Source organism: Meleagris gallopavo, chromosome 14 (assembly GCF_905368555.1).
Source record: "Meleagris gallopavo chromosome 14, MGAL_WU_HG_1.1, whole genome shotgun sequence".
Taxonomy (NCBI): Eukaryota; Metazoa; Chordata; class Aves; order Galliformes; family Phasianidae; genus Meleagris; species Meleagris gallopavo.
In genome coordinates, this window is record NC_139417.1 from 8,141,745 (window position 1) to 8,162,374 (window position 20,630).

The 20,630-nt window shown below is 34.2% G+C and overlaps 1 protein-coding gene across 1 annotated transcript in view; it reads right to left on the bottom strand.

Moving 5' to 3' along the window:
- The window catches only part of ERC2 (ELKS/RAB6-interacting/CAST family member 2), a 371,864-nt gene that overhangs the window by 340,885 nt on the left and 10,349 nt on the right, over positions 1-20,630 (bottom strand). The window contains exon 2 of the mRNA XM_085235975.1: positions 17,109-17,903. Within this exon, the coding sequence (XP_085092101.1) occupies positions 17,109-17,765 (657 nt within the window). The 5' untranslated portion in view covers positions 17,766-17,903. The remainder of the gene's footprint in view (positions 1-17,108; positions 17,904-20,630) is intronic.

Genomic DNA, 20,630 nt, shown 5'->3' on the forward strand with positions numbered 1-20,630 from the left:
CGAAATGAGATGAGATGGCTCCTTTTCCTAAAATATTACTTCTAAGTAAATTTTATTCTTGATCCACGTAGAAATCACATACAAGCTCTAAGTTAGCAGAAAGCCAGCGTAAGTAGAGTATGGCTCAGGTTATAAAACAGACCAAGAAGCAACAACAGCTTGAGTGTTAATAGTTGCCAAGGAATTCACAGTACACTGTAGGTATACTATTAAACATTTGGAGACTTGAGTAACTAAAAGCATGTGTCAACACCAAGTTTTGAACAGGCAGTGCTAAACTGAGAGTGGACTAAAAGTGATCTCCTCAAAGCAAGTAATTCCTCCTATCCATGCCTTCTGACACAGCTAAATTGCAGGGCCAGCGTGGAACTGAGCATTTCAACAGCAGCCTCAACAAAATATTTTAAGAGTGATAAATACTTTCTTTCAGAGCTTCTATTGTTATTCTATGAAAATACAAGATATAATGATCTAAATCATTAAAAAAATCAAATTGGACGTGAATATTGCATTTTTCAATTGTCAGTTACTTCATTGCTGTGTATTATGCGCTCTCAAATGCAAATTTTCTTAGTGCTTTTGTTTGTAGACATTGATATCATTCTCTTGCATTACATTTTTGCAAGGGATTTCACTTTTACCCTTTTACCAGGATTTCAGATTATTGTTTCTCACCCTTTGTCATAAGAAAATCATTGGCCCAAAGCTCTGAACAATCTACTCATTTAATATTTTGATGTTGTTTTATTAAATGTGAACTAAAATCTAAGTAAAATCTTGATGTGGAAGCAAAACTAACTTGTTCGTCTGTTTTGTGCTCCTTGCACAAAACAAAGAAAAGGGAGAGCCCACAACTCAGGGCAAATCCACACCTGTTCTAAGTCAATCTAGTTAATTAGATTTAAACAATAACTGAGAAAGTGGCAGGCATAGCTTATCAAACATAGAATCCAGCAGTGCATTCACAGTCTAGCCAGAAGAGTAAAATAAAGCAGGTCAAATGACACTCAGATTGAAATTACTGTTTAGGCTATTTAGACTAAAGCAACAATGCCAACTGGGGCATATTATTTCTGATGTGTAGATATTTGGATAATAGTCAAACTTCCTTACCTGTCACTCCCCTACTACTGCAATTCTGATTCTGATTATTGAGATTCTTCAATGAAATCTTTCTGCCTATGTGCATGCTGTTCCTTGCAAGAGAAGCAGCTGTATTGTTTGTCTCTATTTCCATTTTTCCTCTACCAAATGGTCCAAACTCTCCCTCAATTTTATTACTGGTTCAGAACTGCTATTAATGGCCATTAAAGCAAAATAAAGGGCTGGTGGGGTTCACTACCAAACTCACAAAGTTTTGAATTCAATTCTGGGCTAGCGATCTTGAAAGTGTATCATTTCAGTGGTTCATTCTGAAGGCACTGAATCACCCTGCAGAATGATTCCAAAACTGTGATGTATTTGGAAAAAAAAATGGAAATGAACAATAAGGAAACAGTAAGGAATCGGGTACATCGAGTAAAGTATGTATGTTCTACTGATATGAAACCTCCTAGTTTGTATTTTGGTCAATTAATGACCATCAGGAGTTAAATTTTGAACTTTTAAATATGGGATAATATTAGTAAAAATTAATGTATTTGTTTAGCAAAATTTATAGTAGCTTTAAAGGTCAGATTTTGGTTCAATATTACTGATATTTAATTGCGAAATCCCTTATGGCACAGCAAGAACTCATGCAACTAAAATAGTGGGAAATCCTTCCTTGTCCTGATGGGAAGCTGATGTGGAATTGTATGTATAGGGGAAAAAAAAAAAAAAGAAGTCAAAGCCTGGGTCTCCAAAGTATGAAAATACTTCTGTGATTGATGAGACCACATAAGCAATCTGATGGCAGAGACCCATATTCAAAAGCAACAGAGGAATGAAATTCATATGCTTAGAAGCTCTATGAAAGTTTTAGGATTTCTGAGCTTCAAGATTTACAGTAGATCCAAGAGGCTAAGAACAAAAAATCATGTTTATTCAGTGATCATTTCCAGCTGCCCATACGTAACACAACATGAATTTCTTTAGTTACTGTACACAGTTTCTGTTTCTGGAATTCAGCCACCACAATTCTCAAAAATACAGAGATTATCTAAATCATTGGTTTCTTAAAATGTTCAGAAGAGCAACAGCTAAGTTATTTTAAAAATCTCTGAACAAAGAACTGAAACACACTACTTTTTTTAGTAAATATTTCTAAGGTCTTTTAGTTTCCTGCATCATTTAGTCTAAAGAAAAGCATAAACTAAAATTTTAAACTAAAAAGTGAAAAAAAGAACTATAGAAACTTGTAAGATTGTCCAAAATTGTTAACTTATTTCTTGGAAACTATTGCACTTGAGAAGACTGCTGAAGCAAATTAAACCATCAGAAAAGGGGCAGAAAGAGAAAGCTACATATTCTCGATAACAAGCAAGTAGATGAGGAGAGGTTATTTGTATTTAGGAATTATTAATCTGAAGTGCAAAGTTGAAAAGAGTTATGCAGAAACATAATTCTAAAATACAACTACTCATGGTCAAGTCATGTTAATTTGTGTCTTCTTTGCGATTTATTTAATTATATGCTCCTAAATTTCACGGCAGTAACAGTTCACCAAGGATTTGGTCCAAAATAACTCCCAACTGCAAGCTTTATTACTTACAGCACTTATCACAAACTGCTCTATTAACCAAAATATTCCTATCTGAACAATTTGGTAAGCAGCGTTGTGAACTGCAGAAGCATGCTAATGAAGAACACTAGAATTTTTTAACTTTCCCATATTGCAAATGGAGGCTGGGAGGGAGAAGGAGTTAAGCAAAATTATGCAGCAAATGCATTTAAAAAAAAAAAAAAAAAATCAGTTGTCACTAGATAGATGGCAACCACTTCAATTACCCCCCCCAGGATGACAAAATCCTAGCCAATACGCCCAACTAAAAGAAGGCTGACCAGATTCACCAGGTCATTGTGTTGGTATTTTGCCATGTTAAGTCCAAGCATTCCAAGTTTCCTCAAGTCTTAGTAGGCTCTTAGAGCAGATATTGGCAATCAGAACTAAATCCCTGCAGGATGTTCAAAATTGCAACCTGCAAATTACAGTTTCACCTCTAAACCATGGAATCAAACCCCATCTAGCAAATACCATCTTAAGAAATTATTTTTACCTTATCACCACTCTTTTGGTAATTTCTAATCTTTGTTGTCAGGGGATACTGGAATCAGTCTCATCAGATGAGCAAATACATAGACAGGAATGCAACACCTAGTGTGAGTCATCTCTATCTAAACACAATAACAATCAATCAAAATTAACAGATGTTAGCTTCTAATCTTGTATGACTGGCAAGATATTCTTATCATCTCAAGACATTTTTCATCTCACTATAAGGGCAATAGGCAGCATAGAAGATCTGGAAGTATAATACTAAATATTGATGTTTAATGTCTTCAAAACTTGGATTTCCCATCACAAAGTGGGGGACACAACAATGCACCACACAACACCAAGCACACACTAAATGACTTCACAGTCAAATTTGTGCAGGTGACATAATATTGCACAATAATTGCACGATTGTGTTCGTGAAAGGCTAACAATTAAAGTAAATGCATAATTATGTTTATCATTTAAGCATATTGACAGCTAAAGCAAAGGTTCTGGAGTAAGAGTATTATTATGTCACAATGAAGCCACTTTAAGAATTCATATCTACCATAACATTACAACATCTTTGACAAAAATCTTATTTTTTTTATATTTAAGTATCTACTTAATATCTAATACTGGTTATGATTGGTATCTTCAGTAAAAATCTAGTTTAGAGTCACATGCAAATTTTGATTCCCTCTTGTCTTGGGAATTTGCATCGCTTGAAATCACCTTGAGAAATTTAGCATGGGTAATGCAACTACTGAATGCAAATGAATTCTAAAATGGTGTAAAAAAAAAAAAAATCCAGCTATTTATAAGTGGTCAGCTTCTTGATTTAAACTGCTTTTAGACAATACTTTATACTGCATTTCACCAAGTTCTAGCACTGCTTCACACCAAAATCACAATAGCAATTCTAGAGGTATAAGATATATGCAGATTTTCCATGAAAATATGTTTCCATGTGTTCTCTCTTTATCCGATCTTCTGCCACAGTTTTCTTTAAAAAGCTTTGGTTTTTTTCTTTGCTAGTCACTTTTCTTCATTTCATCTTTCTTATCTCACCACTGCTAATTCTTTAACAGAAAATCATTTTTTTCTGATATAAATGAAGATATTGATGTCTCCCAGAAGGAGTCATAATGTAATAGTGTTTATCTTCTGGTGGGAGAAACTACAAAGTGTATTTAAAGTCTAAATTAAGAAAGATCATCTACTATGGTTCAGTAGAAACATATTTCCAAAATAGCATATAATTATTCTGTTACAACTCTTTGTTTCAGTCATTACATCTTTAGACTAAGCTATTCAAAACAAGGAATCTGTACCAGTAGGAAAAAACAAATTACCAGGAGATAAAACTGATAAAAAACTTCTGGCCTACTAGGCAGCATAATATCACCTTAGCACTAAAAAAGCTGGATTCTGACTGACACACACACAAAAAAGTACTGCTTAACATTCAAGCAATGTATGCATTAACATTCACAGATTTTCAACAGTTTTGTTTTTAACACCAAAATTTTTCCACATCAGATTTTCCTTCCGGAATTCCCACCTCCATCTTCCAAAAGAATGGCAAGATTTGGCTTGATTTCCTTAGTCCTCTATTAATGGCATATTCATAGGTTTTTTGTTTGATTGTTTTTACAAACTCCCAAACAGAGTTTGAACAGTTCATTTTTCTAATAATTTAAGTGCATTTAACACCCATTTTATTCAATTTAAATGTTTTGATTTAAAATTGTTACTAATTTAAATCCAAATCTTTGCTTTGTTGCGCAGGTGAAAGATGGCAGAAACTGATCTGGAACTTGAGACCTATTGCAACATAACCTCTTAAAGCACACAGAAATTCACAGCTTGTCTCTACAAGTGGCACAAGACTATTCTCTCTGCTCTATTCTCTTTTACTAACCATAGGAAATGCAGAAATCATGGGCAAAGACAAAGCCACTTCTGAAGTTCAAAAGGAAACTCATGTGACTCATGCCTAGTACAGGCCATGCAACTTGATGAACCAACAAAGTCTCTGGTAGGAGGGCAGAAGTGATTCTCTGTTTTATGTTTTCTCCATTGGAAACTAACTCTGTTGCAAAAGTAAAAATGAGTTTGAGAGTATGTTTGTTCTGTACTGTAGAATTTTTTTTTCCAAATATATGAACCAAATTAGAGGATACCTACTTCCTAATAAAAGAAGCTTTTCAATTCTCTTGTACAGTTAAACAGAAGGAAACATTTCTTGTTATGACCGAACTATTCAAAGCACCGATGAGGAAGAATCTCACTTTTTTTTTTACAATTAAATGATTGAACTTATAAATCTGGGAAAAGCAAGTGAGTAGTCCTGCTGAAGAGCGTAGAATTTCTACCTCAAGGTAACACAGATCTTCAAGACTTTGATTTAAAAGACAAAGAAACTGAACAGCATACAAGAAAAGGGCAGGATAATTCTGAAAGTGTAGCATGTGTAAAAGGTATACATAAGGAGTTTTGTTTTTTGTTTGTTTGTTTGTTTTTACAGACTGATTGTCTCTTCTTGATCACAAATAATACTCTCAGTGGCCTTTTGCTAGCTGAACTGCAAAACAGCAGCAAATCTGCTATGTGCTTTCCAGAATTTTCTACCATCTGGTAAAAATGAACGAAGGAATAAAAGGATACAAACTTCATAACAAAATATACTTATTAGATTTTTTTTCTTTTAAAAAACAGCTTACTCCTGCACATTTTATAATTCCTCATCTGTTAAGATAATTCTTCATTAAAATCAAATGATCACTGAGCTTTAAAGAAAAATAGAAAAGAAAATAGAATAGAAAAGAAAAACCTTAAAATTTGAAAAAATTAAATTGGTTGCAAATACTACAAAGCCAGGATTAAAGGAAAAAAGAAAAAAATAAATATTATGTATTAGCATTGCAGTAGGTCAAGAATGGTCTTGCTGAAGTCAATAAAAAATGTTCAGATGATATCAAGGTAGAAGAAAATATTTATGGGCATTTGGAAATAAAGTGTTCATTGCAAACAAAAAAAGCCCAGCACCAGAGATAAAAAGTGCAAGTGATCTGATAAAGAAAATGCAATTATTTTGTATGCTATGGTCAGGCAACAATTTCAGTACAGACTTTAATCTTATTTCACCATTTTCTCATAAGTAATATATACAAGTAAAAAAATAATTAAAGTCAAAATAGTATTCTCTGTACCCACTGAGATGTGCCTGAGGGGGAAAAAAAAAAAAAAAAAAAACTGCTGTATATGTATATGTGGATATTTCATTTTTCTTTCAAGGAGTTGAAGCACTAAGGGCACTTGTTAGCAGATTTAAAAGCAGAATCTGAGTTGCTGCCTGAATTTGAGGCTCCACTATCATCTACTCTTGGCCACTCAACGCTCTACCCACTTTACGCGAGCACCACTACGTTCGAGCAATCGATGATGAGATCCAGCTGAAAATTAACCTGGGGGAAAAAATGAGCATTTTATCCCTAATGGAGCAAATCAGGCAGACATACAAACTCTAATGATAAAAATTTGAAAAATTTGTAGGAGAAAAAGAAAGTGCAAGCCTGCTAGTAGGCTCAAAAACAGTGGCTTTGCAAACAGCACTGTAAACCTCTCACTAAAATCCAAAGATCTGCAGAAAAAGAATTATAGCAAAGGTCAGATTACATCAAATTACACATGTATCAAGTATTAAAACTGTGGGGAAATAGTCATAGTCATCTCACAGGAAGTAGAAATTGAAATAAATTAAACTTTAGTGAAACATTCTATAAACAAAACTCTAGAAGCAAATTACACTTTGCTGATTGATGACAAAAAGACAAAAGAATGCTAAAATGCATAAGCCTTCATCAGTATATGAAGATTAAAGTCCTACATTTGCAAAAAGGCACTACATAGTGTGATAAGCTTTGTTAAGATTACAAATTTAAACTAATCTAGAACCCACAGGATGTCTGAATAAATGAACCTGAAATAACACCAGCTAAGCAAGAATGTCATTCTCCAAAACTGGCGGTTACACAAGGGAGACATCTGTCTGTCTGTCTGTGTGGCAGTGAGGGGAAGAGAAGGGAGAAAGAACAACTAGGAAACATATCCACACTGAGTTATAGCACAAGTCAGAATCAATTTGGTGCAAGAGAAAAATGCTTTCTTATTATCAAACTCCTCAGCTTTTATTAAATTGAGATACATTGCAACATCTGAAATATTAATAACACTCCAGTATATCACAATATATCATAGAATTCATAAGTTAATACAGTAACAAATTTTATTTTATTTATATGTATATACACACATCTTACCCCCAGATTTATTGCAAAAGCTTAGTTCAAGGGAGAGTCAATAAACAGTAGATTCTATCTCAGTCATTGAAAACTAAATTATTTAATTGGACGTTTCTGGGAAATTAACACAGTTTTTGGAATTGAAGGTAGTTTTTAGCAGGATCAATTGTTATCATCTCTTCTGAAGCCATTGTGAGAAAGACTTAGAAGTTGAAACAAGTATGGAAAAATTTGTTCTTAAAGCTAATTTTATTTTACTCTAAGCTTCAAAAGTCTTCCTTCTTATATTCTGCTCCATGCTCAGCTAATGACAGCATGGCTTCTCCTCACAGTGAGGGAGGTAAGAAAGGATACTGGCCTACTCAAACTAGAATGTTTATTATTGGGGCTCCTATTCTTGTTTCTTAGTTACTCCTATATGCTTATTTAAGGAAAAAAATACTTCTCTAAAATATTCGAATTTTCTTTTTTCTTGGACTTTGATAAACTGGCACTGTTTGCTCATTTTGCTGTTCTGAAGTCAGTCATAAATGCTGGGCAGTCAGGTGGAAAAGCCTATCATGAGTATTTTCATCTAATTGTTCAAATTCTCATTCTGACAGCTTTTTGCCTCTTCAGGGAATAAACTGCCTGAAGAGATAAAGAATGCTTTCTTAAGCAAGTTTTGTGCTTTTGTCTCTATAGTTCCCTCCTCTGGGGAATCCACTCCACTGGGGAATCTGAAGACATAAGTCTAATGTAATGAAACTACTACTCTATTCACTAAGTTATAAGTTATACCACTGCATTTCAAATAAACTGAGAATGTAGTGAATAAATACAATTATTTTAAATACAAACTAAATATTAATATAAATTAAAATAAATGTGGTCCACGAGGGAATGATGGCCTATAAGCAGTTGCTGTTAACCAAAAATTAAGAATTATGTCAAATATTTCTCAGCTGTAAAAAACTTTTACTCAAAGTTATAAAACACAACAGCAAACAAAATCCATCTGGACACAAGTTGCATGGGTAGAACTGCAAATTTCTCTAATATTATGATAACTTTCTTGTGGAATATCAGAAATTCCATTTCAGCATTATCTACATCTAGAAAGGTAAAATATTTGGAGTTGTTTGGTTGCAGTTTTTTTTTTTTCTTTTTGTAGTTGTTTTCTTAAAAGAGAACATATCAAAATAAATAATACAAAATAATATTCCTAGAAGTGAACTTTAAACTCAGTATAAGCATTTAACTAAAATAGCTTTTACATAGGTAGCATATGCACTGAATTCCAGAGAGCTGTGCTGACAAGCAGGTGCATTTATGGATTGGCATGAGTAGAGATACAATTTTTAGCTGTAGAATAAATGTCAGGTAGGAATTCGGATTTCTCTCAAAATTCACAGATGCAGCTTATTTTCTTCCACTCAGAGAACAGTAAGAATTTTTGACAAATGTAGTGTTATCAGCGTATTTTGCAAATATAACATACACAATTATGTTTGCTCTTTTACTTTGATATACCGTCTGGTTTTTATCTTACACTTGCTGACTTAAAATGATATCAAGTATAGCAGGGTTTAAACAGCAAGCTGCTATTTCAGCACTGCCTTCAGTTGTATCAAGCAGAAATACAATACCATGATGTTTAGATGTTCTTCCAATAGCTTAGTTAACAGCATTTTGCTTTAGTGGTAATTATTAGCTATCTGGAGTAAATATCACAATATCACACAGAGGAAAGAGAGCTCACTGAGAGGACTATTCTTTCAGTTTTTCTACCTACAAAGCAAAAGGGCTTTGCTTGCAACATCAGTCTGAACGTGACTTAAAAATACATAGGAAGTATTTATTCTTAGTATGTAATTCTTTTTTAATTCTATTCTTTTTTCAATTTAAAAGAATCCCCTGCTTATTTCTATGCTTTTTTTCTTTGATTCAAAGAGATTCTGTAATTAAAATTGTACTCTATGCAATTAATACTGTAGTCAATTAAATGGAAATCTTAGGTCTGAGCAAAAAACAGGCAAAATTCAAGGCTTGCTTTAGCTCATCTGAAACTACATCTTAATGTGTGTTGTTTTCTCTCTAGTTTTAGCTGACCTTTGCTTTTCTTGGACAGAAAAGTGATGTTCTGGAGACCTCACATTCATTCAGCTGTAGATGGAATTGAAATAGGGATTACCTTACAAGACCTCCGTGCTCTTTGAATCTCTAACACTGAAACATTTACACTGATTTGCCTCAGGAGTTTCCTTTTGGCAAAAACATCATTTATTCCTTCCCCTTGAGGGTTCAAAGAGCACTTCACATGAAATTTACTGCCTTCTTTTCACATGTGTTTTGTTAGCTTTATATATCATCTTCAAATGCCAAGAGTAAGAATAATAACTAGATTGTGGTAGATGCCTAGGGAAATTTAAAATTTGAAATGTAAATACAACTTCTCCATCCTACAGGCCAAATATTGCAAAATTACTGAATTCAAAAGTTATTTGTTCCCATGTTGCAGTACCATTTGAGCAAAAGTTATCTTCTGTAAAATATACACAGAGGTTCTGAATGTTTTGTTGTTGTTGTTTTTGCCAACTCAGCTGATAGATGTTCTTGCAATAAATTCAAGTAGCAAGTCATATCCTGAAACTAATAGCTTTTTACAGCTCAACTCTATGGCACCAGGAAAACTCATAGTAGTATTGTCACTACTATGTTAGATACGTTATACAGAGCAAATAGCAGATCAAATCAGAATCTGAACCTGCACAGTATTAATAAGGCACAGCTCAAGATCATGTAGATCCAGAATTCATTCATTCTTCTTTTTTTTTTTTTTAAATCAGCAACCACAGATTAAGTCACTATAACGCCTTTACTCCTCTCACTGACATAGACACTCCCACCACTCTGGAATACATCTGATGAACTTCTCAAATGCATAATGGAAAAGTTATAAAGTGACATACAGGTTTCAATTTAAATTATATGCATACATAAAAAGAACGCTCTACAGCATGACCAAAAGGGTCACGTTTTTCCAAAGTAACCTAGAAGATGAAATTCCCTTTTGTAGACTAATCAAACATGGCATCATCTGCCCAGCAGCTGTTGGGAACAACTCAGAAAATTAAAAATGAGAGACTGCATCTAAAATAGTAAAGAGTAAAAATGCATAATGAAAAAAGAGTGACTCATTTTTTCACTACTTCCTCGTCTTTCTCTCCCTCACTTCGAATGACAGAAAATTCTGAAGAGACTCATCCCCAACACTTTTCAGATTTAAAGGTTTGAAGGCTGGAAGAACACCAATTTACAGAAGTTAACAGAGAAATAAAATTTAAAAAGCACAAACCGGCAGTCTCCTTCATGATCAACAGAAAAGAAATTTGCCAAGGATAATGTTTGATGTGTTATCTACAATTTCTGTAAGAAACTGTATCATTTATGTGATTAAATTTTTAGTTAACTATTTCAGGATACTTTATGATTTTTAAGCCTTACATCAAAAATAACGTCCTGCGTTATCAAAGTTAACTAATTGTATGATGAATCCAACTTTTACTATACCAGTAGAACTCAAAATGGTTTATATACAAAATACAGTTAGCTCTCTCTCCATCTCCTTTAGGGAGTTCTGATAGCTTAAAACACTCTACTAGACTAACACTCTACAGAGCAATTGCTTCTGGATTCATTCTAATTTAAAGCAAAGAGCAGATGCCATGCTTGATGCACGGCTTATTGGCACCTACTGAAGGAATATCTTCAAGCAATGTTACAAGCCTAACACAAAGATAGCTTAAAGGTAGTTTTATCCCAACATACTTTCTGCTAGATCTGTATTTTTTGAAGTGGTGATCTTCTGAAACCCCATCAGAATCCTGCCTTGTGTACAAAAGGTTTGACCCACACAACAACACACCAGATAATCACTGTTGAGCAGCAGAACCATGCTTGGAAACACATCACAACGGGGGAAATAGAACACAGTATTTGTCTGAAGCTGCAAGGGAAATTTAACAGGATGAAATTACCAAATTCAGCGGCAGATGATCATCCTCATTAAAGCACCAAAAAAAAAAAAAAAAAACCCCACACACAGGAGCAACAACTCTCTTCGTAGCATCAGACATTAGACATAATAACATACAAGTATGTTCAAAGCTGATGAGACATCAATCCTGAGTCATACAGCATTACACATTTCTGAACACCTTTTAATGAAAGTCTGTTTCCTTTCTATAGTCAAACTACCTGTCCTTAAAACACCACTAGCTTTGCTTATACTTCTTTATAAGGACCACCTACCAACAATTATTATTTGACACTTTCTAAGACCTAAAGATGTAATTGGAAAAAAAAAAAAAAAAGCACTTTTACAATTGAGAATGAGACACATTTTGCACTTTTTAAAAGTCAGCAAAAAGGCAAACCAGCTGACTAAAGCAGTATTTTACTTATAGCCTTGTAAGTTTAAATTGCTTTTTCAACAACTTGATTTCTAACATGATTAATAAAACAGCTTTTACTTGAAATCTAATAATACTGTTCCTTCATCTGAGTTGTACACACAATAACAACTCCAAAAGATGACTTAATGAAAAAACTAAAATGCATGCTCCTTGCCTTTTTTAGGGAGAAGAAGACATAAGATCAACACTTGCTTTCCTCAGATCTCTTTATATCTCAAAAATGCACAAAAAAAATATAACTTACTATCTCTTTCAAACGACCATTAAAACGTGCTATAAATCCCACACTAATATGTCCTACTTTCTACTAACTCATGTATACATACACATTGTTTTCTAAACCAGAATAGGTTTAGAAAAGGCTTCAGTCAATAGCAAACAAGCACAAACACACCTATCAGGCACATTCATATTCTTTATCTTGCTCAGTACTTCCCAAGATTTTTCAGATTTAGAAGTCCCTCTTTAAAATGCTTTGTTTAAAAATAAATAAATAAATAAATAAATAAATAAATAAATAAAATAATAAATAAATAAATAAAATCTCGTCTACTCTCAGCACCCTTTGAGTTGCAGCTTTCTCAAAAATCCCTTGGGAATTTCTGGCACAGTACGATACAGAGTGAAGCATGCTAAGTATGTATTCTCATTCATCAGAATAGTCCTGCTGTTTGAGTTCCTCTCCCCACATACACAAATATATGACAGAAACATTTTTTGATATTCATACTCAAAAAAGGAAAGAAAAACATCACTGTGTCCTTCCATTTCACTATGCTTTCCATCTTCAGGTAAAGTTTCACTCAATTATTACTGCTTAATGTATTACACAAACACTTCAGTGCCTTTTCTTGTTTAAAAATAAGAAGTGGAAATATTTTGCACTTACCTAAATTGCCATCAGGGTAAATTACTTTAAATGAAGAAAAGAATGATGATAACATCCAAAATGAAATTAAAGTCTGCAAGCATGCATGTATCTCTTAACAGAGAGGTATTGAAAAATAAGCTGAAGAAAGCAGGAGACAACAGTACAGTGACAAACAGAAAATAAAACAAATGAACATGCAGAAAACATTGAATTTAAAAATATCTTAAAGCATACTTTCATGGGTCATAAATACTATACTGCAGTAGTGAGATAGCAAAATATCAGTTACTCTCTCTTATAATGCAGGTAAATGAGAAGATTCCTTTGTATAACATGCCACGCAGAAAGCAAAGTATGGTTTATCATCTTTATTAGAAAACATATGCTAGTCTGGTAAAGATTTTACTAGGAATATACTTTAATACAAAGAATGGAAACATTTCAAAATGTTTTAGTGTATTTTCTTTTAGTTTTCTACTTAAAAACTAGTCACAAAGTAAAAATGAAGAGCATGAGCAATATAATTGACTAGCCTAACTTGCAACTCTGATTTTATGAATATTCATTCGCTTATCTGCTGATTAAATTAATATATTTTATCAGCTCTGTTCTCTTAACTTCAGCATCTATGAGTTATTAATACTGCTACTGACACACAAAAATTATTTCAAGGAATAATTCTGTATTCAAACCTATGAGTCTCTCAGAGGAACTGTTCAGTATCCTTTTTGTCCTTTCTTTTCTCATTAATTAAAACTCCTGCAGTAACAGGGCAGGAATTAAACTTCAAAGTAAAATCAAAATTTATAATATGCTTTCAAAGAACACATTAAACAATTTAACATTACCTGTTTTTCTGTAAGGCAATAAAATAAAAAGGATCAAACTCACCATTTATTTCCATCATCACATAAACACATCACACAAAAAAAATAACCACTGTTCATTGTGTGCAGTGACTTATATTTGTATTGATTACATAGTATTAAACAGAGACATTTATAAGCTGGGTTAGGGGCCATTATTTTATGCAACTCGATACATAGTTTATTGAAATGACACCATAATAAATCTAATTCAGTTTTTAAAAAGTCATAAAAACATGTTAAGTGATAAAAATTAATGCATAATATAAGAACCAGTCAAGTAAAATGGATACGTTTCGTGGGGTTTTGGTTTGGTTTTGTTTGTTTGTTTGTTTTTGACACTCAGGAAACAATCTTAAGAATTAATTTTGTTGAAGATTTGTGTATCATCTTAGTACTGCCTGTCTGAAAAAGAACAACGTGAGGGGTGCCATATTCAAAAGTCACAGCTGTCATTTGAAGTTCCCACTGACCAGAAAAAGGAAAATACCACTTCCATTTTTATGAAACGTAGACAGAAAAATCCAGAAAACTACAGGTCAGTGAGCTTCACTTCTGTTCATGGGAATATCGTGAAACAGATCCTCCTGGAAGCTATGTTAGGGCACTTGCAAGAAGAGGATATGCTATGTGACAGCCAACATAGCTTCATCAAGATCAGATTGTGCCTCACCAATCTGATGGCCTTCTATGGTAATGATGGCATCAGTAGATTGTGTCATCTATGTGGACTTCTGCAAAGTCTTTGGTATGGTCTCACACCACATTCTTATCTCTAAATTGAAACAACACAGATTGAAACGGTAGACTATTTGGTGGATAAGGAATTGCTTTTATGGTCACAGCTGGAGTGTTGTGGTCAACAGCTCTATGACCAGATGGAGGCTGGTGACAAGTGGTGTCTCCCAGGGATCCATCCTTGAAGCAAATGATCTTCAATAACTTTATCAATAATGTAGATAGTGGGATTGAGTATAATCTCAGCAAGTTTGCTGTTGACACCACGCTGAGCAGTACAGTCAATAAGATAGAAGGATGGGATGCCATCCAAAGGAATCCAGACAAGCTTGAAAACTTCATGAGAACTTAATGAAGTTCAACAAGACCAAGTGTGAGTTGTTGCACCTAGATTGTAGTAATCCCAGATACGTCTACAAACTGAGAGAACTCATAGAAAGTAGCCCTGCAGAGAAGGACTTGGAAGTTTTTGTGTATGAAAAGCTTGATGCAAATTAACACTTGCAGCCCAGAAGGCCAGCTGTATCCTAGGCTGCACAAAGGAACAGTGGTCAGCAGGGTGAAAGTGGTGATTGTCCCTCTCTACTCTGTCCTCATGAGGCCTCATCTGGAGTCCTGCATTCAAGTCTGAGGCTCCCAACACAAGACAGGGCTATTGGATCGGATCCAGAGGAGGCCACAAAGATGATCAGAGGGATGGAGCATACCTCCTATGAAGAAAAGTTGAGGCAGCTGGTCTTGTTCAGCTCGGAGAAGAGGTTCTTGGGAGACCTCATTGTGGCATTCCAGTACTTAAAAAGAGCTTATAAACAGGAGAAATATTTACTTGATAGTGATAGGACAAGGGGGAATTGTTTTAAACTAAAAGACCACTTAGGATGGGTCCCATGCAGTCTGATTTGCTCTTCCCATGGCAGAGGGATTGGATCTGGATGATTATTAAGGTCCCTTCCAACGCAAACCATTCTATGATAACAGAATTGCAGACACTAGAATTTTATGCAGATTCAAAAGCAGACTCACTTAAAAGTCCCCTGAAAGTTAGGAACACAAAGTGTACATGTTTCAAAGAGGACTCAGTGGAGTACTCACCATAGACTTACTTCGATCTATGAACTTTTGGACATTGTCACACTAGGCTAGATAGACTTCCAGGCCAATCTAGTCTTTTATGTTATTACTTTCTCACGGGAAAGATTCATGAGGATCTGTAAAATAACATCTTATTTTTGTCTTTTGCCTGGTTCATCTTCAAAAAAAAAAAAAAAAAAAACTGGTTAAAAAAAAAAACAAATACTCTTCCATGAAACAAGTGAACAGGACTCGTAACAGCTGTTAGTTCTCTTTCCCTTCAAGATGAAGAAGTAACTTTCAAAAAGTGTGCCTAACCACTTTGGTAGATGACTTAAGTTCTTTAAATACTAAATACAGATTCCAAACATCGTGTTACCTCTAAATGGAGGATATTAGGCTGATGCTTCCCTAAGAAAGGCTACTAAAAAGCAATGCATTAGAATATTCCCTCTACTATTAGTTGACTCCGACTTTCAAGATTAGAAAGGTTAACCAGCAAGGCTTTTGAAAGAACCTCGAACAAATATGTTTATAATACTTGTTCTAGCAGCATCCTGGTTCATCCACTATAAATTGTATTTTCTTGTATAAGTAGAGTGTCTAGACTGATAGTACATTTGTTCACTGTACTGAATTCCCGATCAAGACCCAGTTAGATTGATTGCTATCATTCAGGACCAAATTTGTTAGTTCCACAGCATGTCATGTATCTAAGAGTTGAAAAGTTTGATGAGAAGTAATGATAATCAGAAACTCAGAGAAGTAAATGAAAAAAGCCAGTTGTTGCTGTCTGCCTGCCAGTGAAGAAGTTTAGATTGGGAATCTGGAAGTGATAGAAACACAGGATTGTGTTTTTGTCTGGGGAAAGTTAACAGATGGTCTGAAAAGGAGCAATTTTAAATAAGACCAGCAGCCAAGAAGAATGTGGAGACAGAAACATATAATTTTTTTTTTTTAATCTACTCAATGCCACTGCTTTATATAACTTTGTGAAATAGTCTCATGAAGTATGACAATACAGCTTTAACATTTTCATAGTTTTGGGAAAAGATTACTGTGTTGAAACAAAAGTATTTGAAGTACCTATTTACAAGACAGACTTTTTCTAAGTCTCAGAAGCATTGCTGAAAACACCACTTCAACTTTATTCTGTAATGAAGAATCATAAAAGATTTCATTTGGGAATTTAAAATTACACCTTAACTTTAAAAAAATAAAATATAGAAAGCTAAATCCCTATACAGTTCATACAAAATATGCTTCTTAGTGTTTGTTTACGCTTTTAGACAAACAGTTCATTCACCTCTTCAGAAAAGGTTGCAAAGTGTATTTAGACTGTTACCAAAAAAAAGTCTTAAAAAAACAACAAAGTACTGTGTACTAATCATTCTCTTTGGCTATAATGGAAAAAAAAAAAAAAAAAAAAAAAAAAAAAAAGCTGCACGAAGGAAACTGTAAGCTGCATTCAGATTCTGTTAGTGTCCTTTTCTACTGTTTAGCAGCCAAAACCACATAGAACATAAAATCTTGTTATTGCCAAATTTGGTCCAATATTATAAGTAAAATATGAAGTAATTTGCTGTGAATTAACAAAAAGAAACTTTCAAAACTACTTACCTGATTTTCTTCATGGGAAACTCTCATTTGCTCTTTAAGAACTGACATTCTGGCTGCTTCTTCCTTCCTCAATACTCTTTCTTTCTTTAATTCAGGACTCCAGAAAGTTTTGATGCTATTCATGGAGGATCCCAGCTTGCTGTCTTTAATGTCTAGTTCTTTTCTGAGAAGATCATTCTCCCTCTGTAGTTCCTTAAGCTGAGCCTGCAGGTCTAACATAGTACTATCTCTAACCTGTCTCAGCATAGAAGGAACCTGATGGTGATGATGGTGTGAAGATGTGGTCAGACCTCCATGTTGATCAGTGTAAGAAAGGACATCTGTGTGGGACAGTCCAGCTGAAGCAATATTAGGACTGCTTCCCATAGCTGTGACTCGACCACCATACACAGCTCGATTTGTAGCCCTTCCAAGAGTCATTGTGCCCTTTGGGAAAGTAGTAGAAGCTACACCTTCATGGTCACTCAGATACATTGGTCCAGATGTTGCATAGGCTGCATTAAGGGACTGGATGTTCTCCATTGATAACGTCTTACCTGTTCCTCCTCCTCCTCCACTACTTGTTCGCCTATGGCCCAGGCGAGGAGATCTTGGCAAACGAGGAGACCTGGAGGGACTTCCTTCTAAGTTGCTGATTGTTCTCGCACTTCCGTACATCTTTCTTCTACTTTGAGGTACTGTTTAGTAAGAAACTAGTAAGACTAAAGTTGAATGTTAAATTTATAATTCCAGCTAAAAATATTGGCAGTTTCACTGCATTCTTCCAGTAGGCAAAAATTCTTCCGATTCAGATACCTAGGAAGGACAAAAAGATATTACAAAATAATTAAGTTTTCCCCCTTGTCTTAGAAAATAATTTTACAATTAGGAAAGTATAAAGCATATATCTTAACTACTTAAGTAACTACTTTGAACATAAAACTTATAATACATTCTGTATTTAGGCTGTCAGCATTTTAAAACTAGAGGAAAAAATGCTCATTTCTTTCTTATTAAAAATATCTTCACATTTTGATTTATTTTAACAAGCTTTATGTTGCACTATGGACACAAAAAAAAAGCATTTCAGCAGGTAAGTGGAATGATAGTAGACCTAAGTGACTGACCATGTGAAATTACATAGAGGAGAATACAATAGCTGCTGTTAGCAAGAAGGACTACCAGAAACAAGAATTCCATTTTCAAAAGGCTGTTTAAAATAAGGAAGTTCTTTTATATAGTTATATAGATATATACACACAAAGAGCTTTCTAGAAGAAAGCAACATTCTAATAGCTCAGCTTCAACCAGTAAAAATATTTTAGAAAGAAAAATTAACAAAACCAAGCTAATTTGAATATTTTCTCCTAAACTGTTACAATGCAGTATTAAACACTTTCTTTATTGAATGAAGTAATGGCTTGCTAGAGTTTGTCGCTAATCAGCTTCTCAAGAAAAGATTACATGGCTGTCACCTAGGTTTTCATTTCATTTAGAAAAGGAGTGCCTGACAGATACAGTTTTCTTTCTTTTTTTTTTTTTTCCCTTATGCATGTCATGTTACTTTTGACAGAACTATCTTCATAACTTACTTAAACAGATAGGTGTGGATCAAATATTCTTACTGTTTTTAAACACTATACTATTACTATACATGAAATGGATTGTATTAATTTAATTGGTGCTCATTAACCAGATCTAGTATCATTTATTTTACAGATAATTGGAGGAAGAGGTTGGACTCATTTAAATCCAGTAATATTTAACTACTCCCTCACAGCATTCTCTTTACATATAGATACATTATTTCCTAAATATCTAATACAAAATATCTGTCCTGCAAGTGAACAACTTTAGCATGAAAAACTACTGCAGATATTACTGATGCCAGCAAACAAGAAGCATGCCCAGCTGTCACCTGATCCCCTGGTTATCCCACACAAACATACAGCACATGGTTTATATAACTCTAAGAACTGTTTTATATATACCACACTTTCATCACATTTCATACTCAGCAGAGTCTAAAGCATTTTTGTTTCATTTTAATTATCATTATGCATCTAAAGTAGCTGAAATGTTTTCTTATTTGATTCAATTACTATTACATATCAGTAGCCATTCCTGCAAATTTTCACTTCCTTACCAAGAGATGCATCAAAAGCCATGAAATTTTTGAAAACTGTGAAAGCCCATGGCACTACACAGTGGTGAGAAAGCTAAATGGAATCAAGTGAAAACAATCTCAAATATTAGACAAGAAAGCTATATTCACAACTACAAAGACCAACCCTTCTTCTTTATAGGAGCCCATGAAGCACATTGACTACTAAAACTAGATCTTAGGTGCACAGAAATCATTCTTCTCATTATTAAAACAGGAAATCATTTTTCACGAAGGACAAAAAGATTGTTTTCCTTCTGTTTACTTTTGTTGGTGGTGACGGTAGTTGTGTTGTTTTTGTTAGGTTTGGGGTATTGGTTGGTTGGAATTTTTCTTATTTGTTTTGTTTAACTGTGGCAAAATGTTCCTGTTCCCTTATCCTCAATTGAAAATCAATATTTGAACTTGGAAATAATTTCTGACACTGCATCACTGTATCTTTGGTTATACTGTCCTCAAAGGCAGGCATAGCAGGGCCAGAGTGATTGCCATAATGTGATCATGTAATATGAAAAGGAAAAAAAAAAAAAACCTGACAATTTATGCTTAGAAAGCTCAGGCCCCGTTTAGAGTTTCTATGTCTCCTCTGGCCAGAGGCACCAAGTCAGCAGGAAGTCTGGATATTAGCCAAATACTTAATAGCTTTGTACAACTACTTGCCAATACTCGCATTCAGTCAAGGTCTCAAATATTTATAATACTGATGAAAGCTTTAAAAGAACCTTTCCCTTACAGTTGTCCTCCCCAAATAATGTAGAGTGACAGCTCAGTGCAGAAATATCACATTGATAATTTCATATACTCAGTGGCTTCCAAACTGTCCAAAAACTGTTTAGTCATATACAGCTCCCAAAATATAAACTGAAAACAACACAATAGAAGAACTAAGAGATGATGCAGAAGATACATTCTCCACTAGAATTCAACTTCCTCACATTTTGAGGAGATAGAAGATTCACAGAATAAGTTCTGTTCCATAAATGTAAATGTTCTGGCAAACAAACAACATGTGTATAATATATACATACATATTAAAACTCTTATCACAACAAACAGCAGTGCTGTACACAAAAGCCAAGGCATACACATGTATTTAAAGTAGTGATCAAAAGGCAGAGACATTTCTGGCAGATCTTTTTAGATTACCTTGGTTGCTAACTCTTTTAAAAGGGGCTGAACACATCCTCAAAATAATCTTCTTTTTTTTTCCTTCGCATGCTTTTTATCATCTGTGATGGCTTGGGGAAAAAAGAAGCAACCTGATGCAAACTACATGTCTTTTTTTTAAAAAAGTACACCTCCTTTCTTTAATCAGAGCAGTACTGCATGTTTTATTTCAGTGAAGTAAGAGAAAGATGGACAATATGCTGGTTCATACG